This window comes from Phaethon aethereus (genome assembly GCF_964289735.1).
Source record: "Phaethon aethereus genome assembly, chromosome: 20".
Classification (NCBI taxonomy): Eukaryota; Metazoa; Chordata; class Aves; order Phaethontiformes; family Phaethontidae; genus Phaethon; species Phaethon aethereus.
The window spans coordinates 6801507-6820842 of NC_138596.1; the positions used below are offsets into that span (position 1 = coordinate 6801507).

At 47.2% G+C, this 19336-nt stretch overlaps 1 protein-coding gene across 1 annotated transcript; it reads left to right on the top strand.

Annotated features, from left to right (window-relative positions):
- Window positions 1-5765: 5765 nt before the first annotated feature.
- On the top strand, window positions 5766-14843 carry LOC309412266 (uncharacterized protein; the record flags this gene model as incomplete). Its single annotated transcript, XM_082009138.1, has 10 exons — window positions 5766-5952; window positions 7155-7423; window positions 7506-7681; window positions 8612-8739; window positions 8879-9115; window positions 10241-10531; window positions 10894-11159; window positions 12417-12592; window positions 13610-13737; window positions 13840-14843. 10 exons carry the CDS (start codon window positions 5766-5768, stop codon window positions 14115-14117), a joined length of 2136 nt encoding a protein of 711 aa, XP_081865264.1. The 3' UTR covers window positions 14118-14843.
- Between the last annotated feature and the right edge of the window lie 4493 nt (window positions 14844-19336).

The following is a 19336-nucleotide window of genomic DNA, read 5'->3' on the forward strand; positions in this document are numbered from 1 at the left end:
TTTTACGGGGTCTCCTTCCCCTCTTGTTCATGTCACAGAGACACATGCAGGGAATTAGGAAGAACAGATGATGTGACTTACCCGGTGCTGCTCGGAGCTGCTTGGAGCTGAGCTCGGAGCATGTGAATGAAACCAGATAGCCTGTCCACTGGCTCTATCACTACCACTTCATACATTATTCATCTTGATCTTGCACAACACAGGCCTTGAAATCAGAACCCAGAGGCAATTAGGCAGGAACAGAGCCAGCTCTGCAGCAGCGGGTGAAAAGGCAGGGCTGGTAAAACACCCTGCTTTGTGTTTTTTGTTGCCCCCACCCTGCTTTGCTTTGCTTTCCTCAGCTGCTGCCCCAAGGGTGCCCCTTTCAGCTGCCAGCCCAGGTGGATTTGCATGGTCCATAGGCGGCTGCTGCTTATTTGCATCTGGCTTTGGGTGGTACCATTAGACCCTGAGCTGCTGTACCCTCTTGCCCTGCAAGAGGAGACACCCAAGCCAGTGCATAAAACACCCACCTCAGCTCCAATGTCCTCGCAGCACTGGTATTTAAACTCTTAACAGCAATTTTCTCTAAGCTATACCTTAACCTCTTCACTCCTGGCACCAAAACCTGCATGAGCTTGGAGCGTGTCTATGCCATGAAAGTCCGTTTTAGAAATGGACATCTGTTAAGATCACCCAGCTACAAATTAAGAAACTGTTCTCCTCAAAGCCTGTCACTATGGCAGTCCCAGCGTCTCCTGTTCAGATGAACAGAACCTCTAACTTTTTCCAAAGCCAAAGGGCTGCCTTGCTCCATCCCTTCTCCCTCTGGAGCACACAGCAGTCTGTGGAAGAGCAGAGCCAGTTTGGCTGCTGGGCACTTAAATAAGTCCCTGTGCTTGTTTTGAAAGACCTTCTCCATCCATCATTGCTTGATGGAGCGAGTATGAGCGAAAGACCAAACGGGTTTCAGCACTAGATCTCACCATATAAAGAGCAAAGAAGTGCCCTGCCAGCTTGTCACCTTGCACTTTTATCTATAAAACATTACCTTTCAAAGAAGTTCCCACAGGAGGCAAGAAATGTGAGACAGCCACTTCCCTCACCCACATTGATACTGTAGATCAAGCATGGCTTTAAACACCTCCTTTCCCCTCCTCTCCCCCATCTTTCACGCCTATCCCTACCAGGTAACACGACCTGTGTAGCTCCACCTGCTGTAAACCACTCGATATCAGATTAAAAAATCACATTTGTCTCCCCCTGCAGAGACTGTCAGCATTCGCCATGGCCAAAAGGCATCAGCAGCACTGATAAACCTTGCTTGATCCTCAGCTGCTGTACATTGTTCTGGGAAGGGGCTGTACCAGTGTAGACCAGGTAAAGCTCTGGTCTGGACCACCACTGCATCCAAACACTGTAAGGTCTTTAGGGCTGGTTATTCATTCTGCTTGTACAGCACAGTGAGACCGTGGTCTCTGACTGCAATACAGGCTCAGACAAAAGAACTTTACGGCTGTGCATCCAGATGGGAAATCCTTTTCTCTTGTTGTAGGGAAGAACTTACCAATTACGTTTTCTACAGACAGCATCCAGACAAAAAAACCCCTACTGGTACATCAGAGTTTTACAAAGGTTGAGACATGATCAAAGGAATTCTTTCACACAGGCAGATTTATTTGGACGTGTGGATGATGTTCCACTTCACCCAAATCCCAAGCTCAACCATACCTTTCCTTGTTGGACTGTCTCTCTCCACACAGCACAGCAGCACATGGTCACACAAGGGAGTCTGAATTTGTACCCCAGACAAGGATTTTTAAGCCTGCCCATGGCAAATCATGGGTCAAGCTCTTGAGTAAAGATTTCAAGGATGGAACAGAACTGCTAAACCCTTTGCTATGAACTATCATGTTAAGAAGAACTTTCATCATCTGCAAACCTCAATTTTCCTACCTACAAGAGAAGGACGACAGTCCTTGACTCCCTGGGTGTTGCTAGGATTAGACAATGTTTGCTCAACATTAATGTAGATTTTGGTGTCTTGTGTTATTGCTACTGTCACATTATAGAAAGGTCAATGAACACAATCCAGTGAGTCAGAGCCTTCCCACAGCATTAGTGTAGTCCTCAGAGCTTAGCCAGGCTCTGTATTTGGATAAAGCCCACCACAATCCCACCCTTCAAAGATCCCAATGTACGTCAATGGCAGCCCTTTCCTGTCGCTGCCTCATCTCTATGTTTAGGACAAGGAGCACTTGGAAGATGATGCTGAAATTGAAGCAGGGAAAGAAAACTAACCCAAACCACACATACGGGGGCGGAGGGAGAGAAAGGGTAAAAATAAACCAAACTCCCCTCAGAAAAACTCCATAGAGAGCATCTAGCCAGAATCAGAAGGCAGGGAGGGAAGATTTAGGTAGAAATTAAACAGAATTTAGGGAAAAATGAGTCTCCCACTTCGTCTCCAATTAGAAACCTTCAGCAAGAATCTCTTGCCAGGCCAGCACCTCACGTAAAACAGCAGTCATGTTACCAAACCTGTTTCATAAAGCACTTGGAACTATTGAAGACCTCATATATTCTCCAACAAAAATACAGACTTCTTTCTGGGAAAAGCATTGATTCATTGACCCTACAATTCTTACCTGGAAACCTCTTGCACTCCATGAACTCAAGGCAGAGCTGCAACACCAATTCCTTGCACCCTGTCCCCTGGCTGGAGACATTATGTTTCTTGGCTCTCCAGCCAACTGCAAGGTATGCTGCCTCGTGATCAGAAAGCCACACTAACCAGCCATATCCCAAATTCTCTAGGCTCTCTGCCATGGAGTTGTGAGTCCAAAGTCCTGAGAATGCTTACTTTCAACGAACAACATACAAATCAAACTGTGGGGGGGTGACAAGAATATTTCAACACACCAAAAGCAGAGTAAGGCCAGGCAAATGTCTCATCTGGGACTTTCTTCTCTCCTCACCCTTGGCCTTAAGTACTTCATCTCTGCATCCCTTATCATAGAATCATAGAATGGTTTGGCTTGGAAGGAGCCTTGAAAGGTCGTCTAGTCCAACCTCCCTGCAATGAGCAGGGACATCTTCCACTTATCTCTCCCTCAATACAGCCACCCCATCTCCACTACCTCCCCTATCACAATAGCTTTATCACTGCAGCCTACTCACTGCAAACTCCCCATATCCTCCAGCTCATACCACTGCTTCCCAAATCCCTCCCTTCTCTCTTCCTGTAATCCCCCCATGCCCTTACTTCTCCCTACACCCTCACCTTCCCACCACACCATTTCCAATGCTGATTAACACCACAAATCACAGATACCCTAAAGCAACTATTGCACACTGAAAGCTTTTTGAAAGTTCTTCTCTGATACAAATTTTCAGTACCTTCAGCTCGTGGCAACATTCAAGATGACTCACTGCTGGCTGACCACCGCCACCCCATGTGCTGGTCAGGGAGGCCAGTGTGAATACATGACAGGATGCCAATTCTGTGCCCAGGGCACAGGAGGGCGGCAAGACCAGAAGAGCAACGTGCTCAGCAGCACAATACAACAGGCAACAAGACGTTGCACTGCGGACTGTGTGTTGTGGGGTCTGTGCTCCACTTGGAGCTTCCAGACAGCTGTTCAAGGAAATTGCCATCAGTGTCAGCCTCATCACTGCTATTAGACATCTCATCCATGTCCGGGCCCAGCTTGAACCCATTTAACTTGTAAGGAGTAATGAGATAACAGCATGACATGTTGCAGCTGAAGGTTATTTAAACACCCATCTGGTACCTGTTATGCAGCATACATCCTATTGTTGTATAGGAAATATATGCCACCTCCCTCCCACATGGAAAGGAGAAGATCTATAGATGTGTCCCATGCTACCCCTTCTTTTTGCATAGATGAGGTAATTCTCCTTCTCTGTGCTGTTTCTAGCATCACTTTGCATTTCCTATCTGCATTTTGGGAGATGCAGTCCCTTCCAGGCTGGTGAGACCTTGTGAAAGGACACAAGACCACAATGAAAAATTTGCTATGGACATCTCATCACCCCCTTCACATATCAGTCAGAAGAGGCTCCACACAATCCAGGTTTGAAAGGGTGGACCATAAAGTGTGCAACTGATTCACCCTTTGTAGGACACAACTTGGCACTCCACTTTGTCCCAGAGAGATTCAGGGGTGATAATCCATTTCAGCATTCATGCGACCACACTCCATTCTACAAAGGAACAGTGAAGTATCTGCTGCAGTCTGTGAGGTGAGCAAGACAACCTGCTTGCACCTTTAATTCAGCTGTACAGCCAAGAAAACCTACAGATCCCAGATAAACAGCCTCATTTCTTTATTCAAACTCTCCATCTTCCTTTGTAAGATGACTTAGGCTGTTCCCCATCCCCTGCTGAAATTGCCTGTGAGGCTCTTGCTCTGTGTGAACCCTGAACAGCCGTGAGGGCTGGCTGCTATGATCCCGAGAAATCACGTTTCGTAGCACAAGTGGTCAGCTCTGCAGATGTGTACTCTCTCGTTTTTCTCAGGCATGACTCAGTTTTCTGCAAAAGTTGTTCTGCCCTGTAAATCCTGGACTAAAACCTTTGACTGACACCCCATCTAGTGTTCAGCACAGACAAATGCAGGGGACTGCTGCATCAAGGAAACAGTTGACTGAAAAATTCCCATCATTTTTTCAGCATTATTAAACCACCTTTGTGAAAACATCACTTGAGTTGACTTCAAGAGAGCTCTGACAGAGTCCAGGCAACATGTAAACCTGCATATGCCACAGTGCCTTCCTCTGGCTTCTATGCAGCCTCCGGGTCTCCTAATGGAGAGATTGCAGCTGGAAAGCCCAGCAAGCCCCGCTCCTCAGGTGTTAGCTCCTTGCAACCCAAAGCCTGGGGCTTTGAGGACACCCCTCTGTAGATGAGCCGTCTGGGCAAAATACCTTGGAATAATGAGACAAGACTGTAAGTTGTGCCCACCTCAAGAGCCGATGGCAGCTGACAGTGAGGACTCTTTCAAAACAGGGAACAACAGGGCTCCCAAGGTGCTTGGCAGTCAGCAGCACAGGGCACTGGTTTCAAGAGAGACGTCAACTCTTGGGCATGTATTTTGAATACTAAATAATGCTGCTTAGTGTTTTTCCAATGAGATTTTAAAAATAAAATGAGAACTACTTAAAAGTGCTTTTCACATTTTTTTCATTAAAAAAAAAAAAGTTTGCTGAGAAAATGAAAGCTGTTTCACTGTCTGTCCTTCCCCTTTGCAAACACATTACTTTGGCGATGGGGAGGATCATGGAGTTGTCACGACAAAATACCTGCTCTGAGAACTTGGTTTCAATAAAGCAGCTTTCTGACATGTTCAGACCTGTGAGTTGCAGAGCTCCAGCCACTGCTACAGAAACCTCTGGGCTCTGCGATGCTAGGTGCACAACCCATTCTGAACTAAGCCCAAAACAAGCATTGCTATGTTTCTGGTTAATCACCAGGCCAATTAGCACCTTGGTTAAGATGCAGTGAGGTTCCAGTCCTGCTCTCTTCAGAGCTGGGGTTGTTCTGATGAAACTCACTCTACCCATGCAGTGATACCCTCCTCACAACACTTTCAGTTTCCAAGGAGTAGCGTGATAAGCCTGTTAACTCATTAAGAACTCCATCTTAAGGAAACTTGGCTTCCATCCTCTTGAACAGCCTCAAGCCCCACACTCCAGGAAGTTATTCTGCAACTTCTGTTTTGCTCTCCTTTCCTGCTGAGTCAGGCTGGCTTTCAATTCCCACCATGAAGCTTACGAATGCTGCTGTATTCTTTATTCTTGTGCCCACTTTGACGCCAGCTTTTGACCCTCTCAGCACCTCAGTCTTCATGGGAGGTGCTGCTGTTGCGTGGCAGCTCCTCTCCCCTCACTCCTGGCTCAAGTGCAGTCTGCTGGAGTGCTGCAATATGAAGGACACCCTGGACTTAACAGGTAAGGCAGTGGCAAGGGCACCTTGAGCCAGGTTTTCAGTGGGACCAGCTGATGGTTCTTCCCAGGGTGGTGTGGGCTTCCTTTTTAATGTCTGCCTCCTTTGGGGTGGTTGTGGAGAGAGAAGAGCTACTGCCCACAGTGGTTCTAGAAGGCAACGGCCGTACTAACCTAAAATTGCTTATCCCACAAGTGGTCATGTACCCGGCTTCGCATGGAAGTACTGGGGCATATTCCGTGCTCATGTCTTGGTTTATATTGGCAGAAGCAGGCAAAATTCTGGAGGCAAATTCAAGGTTAAGAGCTAATGAAATAATCCCACATCTTCTTGAGAAGGACACCCCAGTGGTATCCCACACCCCAGTTGGTGGTTGCCTGTAATACAGGCAACAGTAATACATTGCTGCCAAATGAGCAGCAATTAGTGGTACGTCTAGATTGAAAACATGCTGCTTCACTTCCCTGAGACAAACAGGCTGGCAGTCCTCAGTGATTGGGGAAGAAGGGGTTGTTTCACTCTGCCTGCTGGAAACTAGTGCATGGTCTGAAAAAGACCTTATGCAACTTTTTATCCATTAACTCCTGATCCTGCCACCTGGAAATCCCCCTTCTCTTTGTCACAAGATTACAAATATTGCTTCATTTCAGAGCTGGGATGCAGATTTCAAAACAAATCCCCAGTTGTTGTAGATGTGTGTGCCTTCCAGGTACTTCAATCTGTCACTTCCTACCAGCTCTGGGTCTGGCTGCTTACAAACAGCCTGTTTGTACAGTGTCCTTTAGCTACTGAAACACCAGTTGTGGTACTTTTTAAAGAGAACTTGACGTAGCAAGAGAAGCACATTTGTCTATATACGTGAGGTATGCTGGATGCCACAAAAACAGTTAACGAGAATTTAGCACATGCAGTGAACAAGTCCCTGCAAACGCATTAGATCCCATCCTAGGACCTTATAGGAGGCAGTAGCCACAACACCGCTGGGACTCCTGCCTCTCTCATACAAACTGCTTGTTTCCGATAAATGCCATCGAGAGTCTGATTCATGAGTCTGCTCCTCAGCTGGATGCTCTGCTGATTCACAATCTTGTCATGGCTGGAGGGCAGTGAACATTTGTTCTCCCTGATGGTCATTCAGCTGCACCTGGAAAAAAAATGGAGGAATAATATGGCATTTTCTGACTTTTCTCTCCCCTCATTCCTTCAGTTATAAAGATGGATTTGGAGCGAAAAGTCTTTGGCCAGCATCTTGCTATCGAGATACTTCTGAGGGCTCTGGGCACAAATATGCGCTCCAAACGGCCCAGGAAGCCCCTGGTGATGTCCTTCCACGGCTGGACTGGAACAGGCAAATCGTTTGTCAGCAGTATCATCGCAGAAAACCTCTATCAGCTTCACATGCCAAGAAAGAGGTTTGTGCACCACTTCAGCACAGTACTGCACTTCCCACACCTTTCACATGTTCATCTCTATAAGGTACTTCCAGCTTTATCTCACTTTCTCCAATTTATCTGCAATTGCGAGTGCAAGTCCCGGGTAATTTTGCCTCTTCTCACAGGAGCAGCTGCAGAATTGGATTCGCAGCAACGTCAGTGCCTGTCCAAGGTCCCTTTTTATCTTCTCTGAGATGGATCAGATGCCACATGGCCTCATAGACTCTATCATGCCATTCCTTGACTACCATGAAGAGATTGATGGTGTTTATTATGGCAAGGCAATCTTCCTCTTTCTGAAGTAAGGAAAGCTAAAGATGAAAGAATTACAGTCCCACAGGATCTGCAGGGACAAAGGGAGAAATAGCTGCTGATATGTTTGTAGCTGACTGCAGCGCAGCTGAGCAGCTCAAGGTGCCTTGCTGTCTGTCTTTACAGCCTGTTGTCAATGAACATGACCAGCTATCTTGTCAGCCAGAAGACCTAAGCTATTCAAAACCATAAAGAGCTGTCCCAGGGCTGAAAATGCTCCCATTCCTCAAGTGAATGGGAAACCACCAACTAGCCATGGTGGCTTCCAAGAGTACTGGAGATGCCACTTCCACAGTGGTCAGTAAATATGTTTTCTCCAGCCCTATAAAACCACCGTTAGGCAGAAGGGTCTTTGTAGGATGGATGGGACTCCCCTAGGGACGTCTTTACTTGCAGAGAGGGGAAAACTCACCTGTTGAAGGACACTTGAACACACAGATCAAGGGAGCACAATTCCTCCAGGTATTACTCCTGGGAAATCCCTTTGCTGAGGGTCACACAGCTCTGTTCACATCATAGGACTGAAGCAAGCCTGAACCCCAAGCTTTGGGCTGGCTTACCTCTCAGCTTGCCTTTACGTTCAAACATGTGGCCAACTACCTATTTCAGCTTGGGGCAGCAATTACCACAGTGAGTAGCGGCTTGTTAGAGAGCCTCTCAGCAACACCTTGTAGTATGACCAATCCCCCTGCTCTGCTGCAGTGACAAAGGCAGTAGCTCAAGCCACTGTGCCAGTGGAGAGCTCATCCCATCAGATGCTGCTGTCAGTTGGGAGATAGTGTGGTCCTTGTCACTTCCCATATCTGGGCAACGCCTGCATGTAGGGACATGTCACCTCCACTCCAGTGCAGATTCACACAGAGCAATAAAGATGGCAAAGATACAGCTCTAATGAGTCAGTGAATCTCTTTCCTAACAGCAATGCAGGTGGAGATAAAATAACAGAGATTGCTCTCGATTACTGGAGAAGGCTGAAGACAAGAGAAGACATTCCTGTAAAGGAGCTCCAGTCTCTGCTCTCAGAGGAAATTTTTAGGAACAGAAACAGTGAGTACCTCTTGGGCTCAGGGCTCAGTTCCAGGACTGCTGATGTGCTCTGTCTTCTGCAAAATGATCCATGGAGCATGCAGCAACACACTGGCCTCTGTAGCACTCTGATGGTAAAACTCCCCATTCTCTCTTCCAGGTGGTTTCTTTCACAGTCAACTGATCCAGAAGAACTTGATTGACTATTTCATCCCTTTCCTTCCTCTTGAGTATAAACATGTGAGAGAGTGCGTCCGGGAGGAGCTGCACGTGCAAGGGCATCCCAAGGATGAAGACCTCATCACAGAGATTGCCTTGGCAATGACCGACTACCCCAGTGAAGAGAGACTCTACTCCAGCAAAGGCTGCAAGACTGTGGCCTCCAGAGTGACTCTGAGCATCTAGGCACTACAAGGCCAAATGCCTCCTCTTCTTGTGACAAGACCACAGAAAATGGAAGAACCAGTAACTCCCTTTCTCCTTCCTGCAGCTCAATCTACACACTCTTCCTTAAAGGGATTCAGGCTGCCCCATGCCAGAGGCACCTTTCATAGAGCTCTTGAATAAATAAATACATAGGACACCGCAACAATTATGGTATAGAGTGAGCAGAAGAGGGACATACGTGGGTGATGAGGCTTGCTCTCCTTGCCACAGAAACACTCCCAAACAAAAGTATTTTAAAGAGGAAAATCTCCCACTGTTGTGGTAAGAGTGTTTGCGCCTTAAGTCCTAGCATTGCCCTAGTTAATAAAATCTACTAATAAATAACTTTCTCAGTAATAGTATCGGGCTGTTTTATACTGGCGATCACCTGCATACCTCACAGAAATCACACGGGAGATCAGCACCACAGCTGTGGAAACCTGAGCACAAAGGATGAGTTTTCCACACCGTCAGCAGGCCTCGGTCAGCGTCGGTGCCCTGGTTCAGCAGCCATCCGCGCGGCGCCGCCGCCTCAAGCCAGTGTGGTTACCCTGTCCTGGCTGAGCTGTTTGCGCTGGGGAAGGCCGTGCGGCAGCGCCTCTGATCAGTAAATGAACAGGATGCAGAAAAAACTTCCTGATCTCCACACCAAGTGCCCACGACATTTCTCGGGTGGGCTGTGGGCAGCTCCTCCGTGGTTTGCTCAGCCTGATGCAACCACCCATGCCTGCTGGCACGCTCTCGACCGCTGCGTCAACCCCTGCTGCTGGCGGGGAGAGGAGGCACATGCTTGTGGCACGGGATGGGGAGCAGCATTTGCGCTGGTGTCTTGCAGGAAAACCCGGCGGGGTGGGGGGACAGGCACAGAAGATGGGGCTTGGGTTGCTCTGAGAGGCAATGGCAGGGACAGGGCCCAGCTCACTCTGAGGGGAGCGATGGCACCCAGTTCGACCCGAGGCGATGGCGGCGGTGAGAACGCCCTGAGCCTCCCCTGCCGCCTCTCCACCTCGCTGCTCGAGGCTACTAATGCCGTCACGCAACGCCCCTAACGTCATCCCCCCGCGGGTACGTTACGGCCTGCCGACGCCATCAGCAGGGCAGCGAATACTGTCCTTGCCCTTCACAAAGATGGCGGCGGCGGCGGCGGCTACTGGTGGGGCGGGGCTTTGCCCGGCGGGCGGAAGCGCTGTCGGGTGCGGAGTCGCCATGCAGCGGTCGGTCGGGCTGCTCTGCCTGCTGCTGCCGGGACTGGCGGCAGTGGAGCCGCTCAGCGTGGGCCTGGCCATCGGCGTCGCCTGGGCCCTCGCCGGCTACCTGTCCCACCCCAGCTTCTACTGCAGCTACGTGGAGTGCTGCCCCAGCGCCGCGCACAGCATCAATGCCTCCGGTACGGTGCGGGGGGCGCCGGGCTCCCCAGCCCTGCCCCAGAGCTCGGCTGGTAACCGGTCACTGCCCGCGGCAGCCCTGGTGTGCCTGGCGGTGGCCGTGCCATGCTGAGACCCATGGCCGGCAGCGGCCATGCTGAGCTCGCCTGGTGCGTGGCCGGCGATCGGCACCCAGTAGTGGCCATGCTGAACTCGCCCAGTGTGTGTCCAGTAACTGGCAACCAGTAGTGGCCATGCCGAGCCCGCCCAGCGCATGGCTGGTGACCGACATTCATCGGTGGCCATGCCAAGCTAGCCTGGTGCGTGGCCGGTGACCGGCAGCCGCTGGTGGCCATGCGATGCTGAGCTCTCCCTCTCCCCGCAGCGCTGAAGGAGCAGCTGGATACCAGGCTCTTCGGGCAGCACCTGGCCAAGGACGTGGTGCTGAAGGTGGTGATGGGCTTCAGCAACAACCCCAGCCCCAAGAAGCCGCTGACACTCTCGCTCCACGGCTGGGCCGGCACCGGCAAGAACTTCCTTGCCCAAATCCTGGCAGAGAATGTCCATCGCACCGGCCTGCGCAGCAAGTTTGTCCATCTCTTCCTGGCCACCCTGCACTTCCCCCACCACGACCAAGTCAAATTCTACAAGGTGAGGGGGGACACAAGGAAATCCAAGTTACCCGGAGTCCCTAAACCCCCTGGTGCAGGGGTTTGGCTGTTAGTGCTGCACGGGTCCCCCAGGTACCTGATGACTGGAGGTGTACAGCTGGGTATTTCCGAAGTTGGGGCTTAGGAGAGATGGAGGGGGAGATATGTGCAGAAAGTGAAAGGCACCAAAATGCCAGGAAATTGAAAGTGAGAGCAGTTTCCTAGTGCTGTCCTCTCACTGATGCCATCTGCTGATTTCTGCGGTGCTTGCTGTTAGGAAAGAATCCTGTCATGAAAACTGCGTGTACTGGTTGGCTCCTGCGGTGATGTGTTTTGCGTTTGTGGCTAAAACAGTGTTGATAACGCAGTGGTGTTTTGGCTGTTATTGAACAGTGCTCGCACAGCCCCGAAGCTTGCTTTTTCTCCCCATGCATAGCGAGCCGGCTGGGGTGGGCAAGAGATTGTGAGGGGACACAGCCAGGGCAGCAGACCCCAGCTGGTCACAGTACCATATGCTGTCACGCTCCGCAATAAAAACTGGGCTAGAAGAAGGAAAAAGGGGAGGGTGTTGGCTTCCAAGGTGGTTATTGCTCTAACACTGGCTGGGCATTAGTCTGTATGTGTCAAGGGGATGAGTGATTCCCTTTGCTTGTTTTCTTTTTTTTCTTTTTCCATCACCTATCAAAATGTCTTTATCTCGATCTGTGAGTTTTCCTGCCTTTATTTTTCCTCCTCTCTCACCTTGCTGGGCTGCTTGGCTGCTGGCTGGGGCAACCCACCACGCACTGTGCAATGAGAAAGTGTGGCCCACATGAGAGATTTTTCAGGTGGATTCATTCATTGACATAATTTCTGATCTTCATGTTTTAATGTTTGAAAGTGCACAAAACTGATGTTCTGATAGATGCGGTTTCTATATGAAAGAGGAAACATGGATTTTTTTTCTTAAACAAAAATAAGCTTTCTTCAAGATTTTCCATCTCAGACTGGTTTTTGTACCTTATCCACACACTAAGCAGAAAGAATGAGAAAGTCTTTCCTCTGTGATCAGGAAAAGAATTCACATTTAAATTCAGTGTCACCTGTTAAAGGGATCAGTCACAGAGTTTATGGTCCCCTCTTCAGGAAAAGGTATAACCAGTGAGTATGGGATGCTGACATTTGAAAGGGTGTCCCTAGAGGCTGTCACATACAACCATTTTGCAGTACATCCCCAACAGACTTAGTTTTTCAGTGTTTTTTCAACTTATTGCTCCAGGAACAACTGCAGAACTGGATTCGGGGCAATGTCAGTGCCTGTCCCCACTCTGTCTTCATTTTTGATGAGATGGACAAAATGCACCAGGGTCTCATTGATGCCATCAAGCCGTTCCTAGACTATTACGAGCAGGTTGATGGGGTGTCCTACAGAAGAGCCATCTTCATCTTCCTCAGGTCTGTAGCACAGATTTCAGTCATTTTGGGATAGTGAGATAAATCTGTTTATGATGATAATGATGTTCCTGTGGGACCTCACTGAAAGAACAGCAGCAGAACTGCTCTGGGGCAGAGACCCTCTCTGTGAAGACAGAGGGGAGCACTATGAGCTCTCGCGTGGCCTGTGGCTGCAGTGGAGCAGCTCTGATGCCGTGCAGCAGGTGACTGCAGCATGGTAAGCTCACAAACTTGGCCCAGAGCTCAGACTGTGTGAGAGTTCACATTCTGGGGAAATTCTCTGGGATGGGTGCGGTGTGTACTGGGTCTGGCTGGAATGGAGTTAACTGTCTTCACAGCAGCCAGTTTGGTGCTTCTTTTGGATTTGTGGCTAAAACAGTCTTGATAACACAGCAGTGTTTTGGCTGTGGCTGGATGATGCTTGCACAGCCTCAAGGCCTTCTCTTTTTCCCATGCTGCCCCCAGCGAGCAGGCTGGGGTGGGCAAGAGATTGGCAGGGGACACAGCTGGGACACCACACCTGAACTGGCCAGAATATTCAATACCGTGTAATGTCATACTCAGCAGTAAAAACTGGGGTAGAGAAAGAAGGGGGGTTTCAGCTTCCAAGGTAATGGTTGTTTGGAGACTGTCTGGGCATTGGTCTGCCATGGGGGTGGCGAGTGATTTCCTCAGCCTTCCTTGGGGTTTTTTCCTCCTCTTTTCATGATCTATTAATCTGACTTTATCTTGACCCGTAAGTCTCACTTTTGTTCTTCCTATTTTCTCCTTCTATCCTGCTAGGGTGGGGAGGGAGTAAGCAAGCGACTGTGTAGGTGCTTGGCTGCTGGCCAGGATCAACCCATCATACATTGATGGCAATTTGTAGGAACTGGAGATTTTCCCTAAACCTTAGAGATTTCTGTTTTAGTGATTTGTTTGGCATCAAGCGATTAGTAATACATGTAACTGGCTACAAAAAAATTCTGGTTCAGTTGTGGCTGTATTCACCACTGTACATTTTTCTTTTATGAATAGCAATGCAGGTGGTGACTTAATTAATAAAGCAGCTTTTGACTTCTGGACAAGTGGAAAGCGCAGGGAAGAGATTCAACTGAAAGACCTGGAGCCCTTGCTATCTGTAGGAGCCTTCAATAACAAGAATAGTAAGTCACTTTACCCAGAAAATGGGAAATTTCTTTTACTTCATAACACAGGGTTCATCTCTTGACCCTGCCCTGCTTTTCCCTTTCCCCCAACTCCTCCAGGTGGACTGTGGCACAGCAGCCTCATCGACAGGAACCTCATTGACTACTTTATCCCCTTCCTGCCCCTGGAGCACAAGCATGTGAAGATGTGCATCAGGGCTGAAATGATAGCCCGTGGCTATGCTGTCGATGAGAAGATTGTTCAAGCAGTGGTTGACGAGATTACGTTCTTCCCAAAAGAGCAGAAAATCTACTCTGATAAAGGCTGCAAGACTGTACAGGCCAGGCTGGATATTCACGAAGATCTTGCCATGAGAGATACGAAAGCCAAGGACTGATTACCCTTCAGGTCTCCAAAGCACTTTCAGAGCTTTTGGAAATCTTGCACTTAAGCTTTTTTACCGTTGCAGGGAGTTCGGTGAAAATACCAGAGAGCTGTGTGGGCTTTTTAACTTCTTGTTTTTTTTTTTTTTAATTTAACATCCCATTGTTCTTCTCTGAGCTGGCTGGTATCCAAATGTCGTCCCCTTTATTTTTTTTTTAACCTATAGAGAATTTCTGAGCATGACACATATAGCACTGGATACAGCCTCTCCTGCTTTATTCTTCCAAGTGCTGGGATTATTAAGTATTTAATTCCTCTTTCAACAAAAACTAGACTAGAGCAAAGGAGAACAGAAGAATTCTTCCAGGCAGTCATATTGCCTTCCTTGTACACAGTCTCGTTCATGGGCTAGTGAAATGAAAGGATGTGTGGTGTGTTCAGGACTATGATAGTGTCTGCAAAGGTGAATACCCTTGGATGGTATGGTGGAAGGCTTCCTGTCCTTCACAGCAGACTGATGCCATTGTGGCTTCTACAGATGGGCATTAGCTTTTCAGGGACAGAAGGGCATGGTTATAGTTTATGTCTGAGCTGTGGCATCGTATCACATCTCCTGCTACAGTAATATGGAAAGTCTTGATAAGCTCAGGGAAATCTGTTACCACAGTAGAGAAAGGGGTGGGGGGAGTAACTGCTTGCCCCTGTGCTGCTTTGGGGAAATTGTAAAAGAAACTTTATATTCTTCTAACTAAGGGGGATAAATGACTTTGTGTGGTAACTCCAGGTCTTCCTAAGCAGAGGGGCACATCTGAGGGATCTGACTGTTAGAAGATACTAGGCCAGTCTCCTTAAATCAGAAAAATCTCTCCAGAGGATTTGACTGTTACAGCTTGTCAGCTTAGTCTGCGTGCAGGCTCCTGGGCCTGAAGTCTGCAAGATCTTCAGTAGTCCCTCCCAGCTGCACCCAATAGCCTAGGAGTGGGTAATGCTACTCTCACCTTGCTTGGAAGACACTTTCATGGCAGAAGTTATTTTTAATAGTGTATTTTTATACTGAAGTAACAGCAATACAAAGCTCTTCTAGAGAGCCACAGAGAAATGGGAGCAATCAACAATCCCATACCTCACTAGATAATTATGTTTTATAGTAGCCTTTAACATTAAAGAATGTCTGTGTGAAAGGGTGAGTGATGGGTGAGGAAGCTGGGAAAGAGGATTTAACCTTCACCCACTTTCTAAGGCTCGGGTTTCAAACTGTTGCAAGCTTTAACTCTCATCATCCATCATTTGTGGCTCAAATACTGCAGTGCAAGACAGAAGTGCCTGTGACTTGGTTGATTGCAGTGTGTTTTTTACACTGGTATGAGGGATTGGGCTATTTTTGTGCTGCAGCATCTACTCCCTCACTTCTACTTAAACTTGCTTTAAGATGTGATGCAAAAGTTACAGGTCTCAACATTATTATATTTATACAAATTACAACAAATTACAACTTAGCATTTACGTTAAGCTCCAAATTAAAAGTGTCAACTGCCTTTTACAACCCCACGTGGAATTTGTCAGATGTTGGCAAGCTGTTCATGGTGATGCAATCTCCAGAGCCAAATGCTAGCTAGCCATTAACTTTGTGTGCTGCTTTTGGCTGGGATAGAGTTAATTTTCTTCACAGAAGGTAGTATGGGGCTATGTTTTGGATTTGTGCTGAAAACAGTGTTGGTAACACAGGGATGTTTTAGTTGTTGCTGAGCAGTGCTTACACAGAGTCAAGGCCTTTTCTGCTCCTCACCCCACCCCACCAGCAAGGAGGCTGGGGGGGCAGAAGAAGTTGGGAGGGGACACATCGGGGACAGCTGACCACACTGACCAAAGGGATATTCCATAGCATATGACGTCATGCTCAGCAATAAAAGCTGGGGGAAGAAGAAGGAAAGGGAGGATGTTTGGAGTTATGGCATCTGTCTTCCCAAATCACCGTTACGCGTAATGGAGCCCTGCTTTCCTGGAGATGGCTGAACGCCTGCCTGCCCATGGGAAGTGGAGAATGAATTCCATGTTTTGCTTCGCTTGTGTGTGTGGCTTTTGCTTTACCTATTGAACTGCCTTTATCTCAAGCCACAAGTTTTCTCACTTTTACTCTTTCAATTCTCTCCCCCATCCCGCTGTGAGGGGAGTGAGCAAGCAGCTGTGTGGTGCTTAGCTGCTGGCTAAGGTTAAACCACGACACCTTGGCACATTGGACTGTTGCTTTTCATGTATATTGTTTTGCCTATTAACTGACTTACTCATAGGTGTAAATGCTGCATCCAGTTTCAGTTTACTTCAAATGCAAAACTCCTGTGTAATTTTAAAACACTAATTACTAATACTGTACTGCAGTTGGAATAAATCTTAAGTCACTTTTCTCTCTTGGTTTAATAATTTTCAGCTATAGGAAAAGTACTGTTTTACACAGTTTTCAGCTAGCTGCTCTGCAGCTTTCTGTTAAGCTTCCTTTATTCTTAAAAATTTGTTTATAATAGTAGATCAGCAGATTAAGTAGCCTGCTGATATTAAAGGATGTTGACTCATCCAACAGTACAGTAAGGAATACAGCAGCTAAATACAGCTCAGTAGAAAAAAACACCTATGAAAAAGCCTTAAAGTCTCTGCCTGCTCCACTTCAGTTATTAACAGGTATCTCCTACCATACTGCCAGGCACTCCAGGACAAATAAGCCTCAGGTAGCTTGTTTAACTAGTCCTCCTCTCTGCGCTGTGTCTGGAAAGCTGTCATTCAAGGCGGCTCTTCACCTCTCCAGCTGGCAAAGGCATGATTGGACTACAGGCTTTCAACATATCTCCGTGGGCCAGAGCATCTGCAGCTTCTCCAGCACTGAAAAAAAGCCAGTGTGTAAATAATGGCTTAATTCAAGTGAGGTACAGCTGTTGGCAACAACTCGCACCTCACTGAACAGTCAGTTGTTCACGCTGTTGTGAACCATGTGTTGCACTGTAATGATGCACAAGGAAACTCATTACAGAGCATATATGGTAGCATAAGCTGTCTTGTTCATCAGGACTTTGCACTATGCCTGCACTGCTCTGCACACACGCCAGCTTGGCTGTTTGGCCCAGGGTGTATCTCTAGGGCCAGGCTGCGTCTTTCTAACAAAAGCAGCTCTTAACACATCGCTGAATTTTAACCATAGCCTCTAGTTTTATGAGCACAGCATGAGATCTTGGAACATTCCCTGCAGAAGGCTGAATTAAAGCAGCAGTTGATTGTATTGGACTTTGGTAAGAGCAAACAAAATTCTGCCTCAGCAAACTACTCTCACCTGGCCAATGGACTGTTTCTCTGGGCAATCAGACCTTTCCCCCCGTTTGGCATTTTCCTTTAAGTTGTCTGATACCGTTTCAAGTGGCCTATTAAAAAGAATAATGGCCACAGTTACCCAGTCACAGCAAGAAAGATAGAGAGCTCAGCTTTGAAACCCTGCATTCTAAAGGGAAGGAATAATGACAGGATCAGCAGGATCAAATAATCTGGCAGTGATTACAGGCACACACATTTTCTTTCACCCAGATGCAGGAGATGGCCCTAGCCAGGTCTGCTGTTCTCAAGAACAGAAGAGAGATTAAACAGAGGCAGTCTCCATCCTTTGAACATCATTTCTACATCCTCTCAAGGAAGCTTCCATCTACTCTAAGCCACCTAGGACTATGATATAATGAAATACTTGCTACCAATGTATGTCAAATGCTAGTATTGATGCTGCAATGGCACACAAAGCAGAACTAACAGTGTATTTAATGCTGGAAGAGCTACAGGACTGCTTGGCTGAACTATTTCTTTTGATGAGAAAGTATCATACAGCAGTAAAAGTTTATCATTTTCACGTCCACTTTTTTTCCATTAGCTAGTCATTTGCTATCATCAGGAAGTCAAAGCAGCAGAAAAATACCCAAGTTCAAAACACTAATTTGCTGACAAATACTAGGACTGATAATTTGGATATTACACAACTTCAGAGTAGAAATGGACAGCTGAAGTCTTACAGGCCCTTTTTTTCCCCTTGTAGAGAAAACTTCAAGGTGCTGCTGCTGAAAACACGGGTGGCTTCAATCAGAGCCTGCACAGTGTTCAGTCAGTGGTACCACAGTGGGAGGAGGAGATGAGAAGCAGGGTTTTAACAAGTCTTCTAGAGGACAAGTTCATCCTTATGTTACTGTTGAGCACATACACTTCTATAAAGTCTGCCTCTACAAAAACCGTGCAAGTGTAATTAGTACCGATGGTCTAGAAGTGCAGTTTCCACTCCAAGCTTCATTTGTTTCCCTTTCACCAGGTTGCAGAGTCACATCTCCTCCTCGTATCCATTCCCTTTGAAGTCAAGAGGGAGGGACCTGTATTCAAGCACAGCTGAACACTTCAGCCAGAAATGTAGTATGCTCTTCCTCAACAAGTCCTAAGTTTGTGCACAATTAACATCAAATCACTCAATGCAAAAAACACCAGAAGGTACTTAAGAAATAAATTTCCAATGACAAAAATTTATTTTGAGTAGAAACTGGAGTGAAAAAAAGCCTCTGCAGTGCTCACATTCAGAAACAAGTCTGACACTCTTTGCAGTAACTTCAGTCGACACATTTCTTTTTTTTTTTTTTCAAATGCCTTTGATCTGTCTTCATCCCTGCCTCAAAGGCATATAGTATTGTGAGAAGATGAAAAAGGGAAAACCCTGCAAGCTGGCCCCTGAATTCTACATGTAGATGAAGAGAAACCTCTTTTCCATTTCCTTCGTGTAAAATTTAACTTGTACATGTTTCCCCTTAACATGTTAATGCTTTCTGTGAAGCTGACTCACCAGTCAGAAAGCACACTTTTCTACTTCCTGAGAACATCAGTCCTGGGAGAGTATTCTGTGGGCAACTTCATGCATTAAAAAAATAACCAAAAATAGGAACCAGCTACACTGATGTGGCAGTCAAGGATTTTAACTCACTTCCTTGTAGTATTAAGTCTGCCCTCGGAACACTATTCACACCAAAGAGTTTCATATTCTTGGTTTGACATGCAGGAAGCCAATTTATACCACTGTTTTGAGAAATACAGTGGTACTGCACGATGTTGGATAGAAGACTCCGGATTTTTTTCTTAATTACAGAATCCCCCCTTTATGCTTACTGGAAACAAGCTGTTCAAGGAGAAAAGACACATATCCTACTTTTAATGCAGTTGTAGGACTATTCC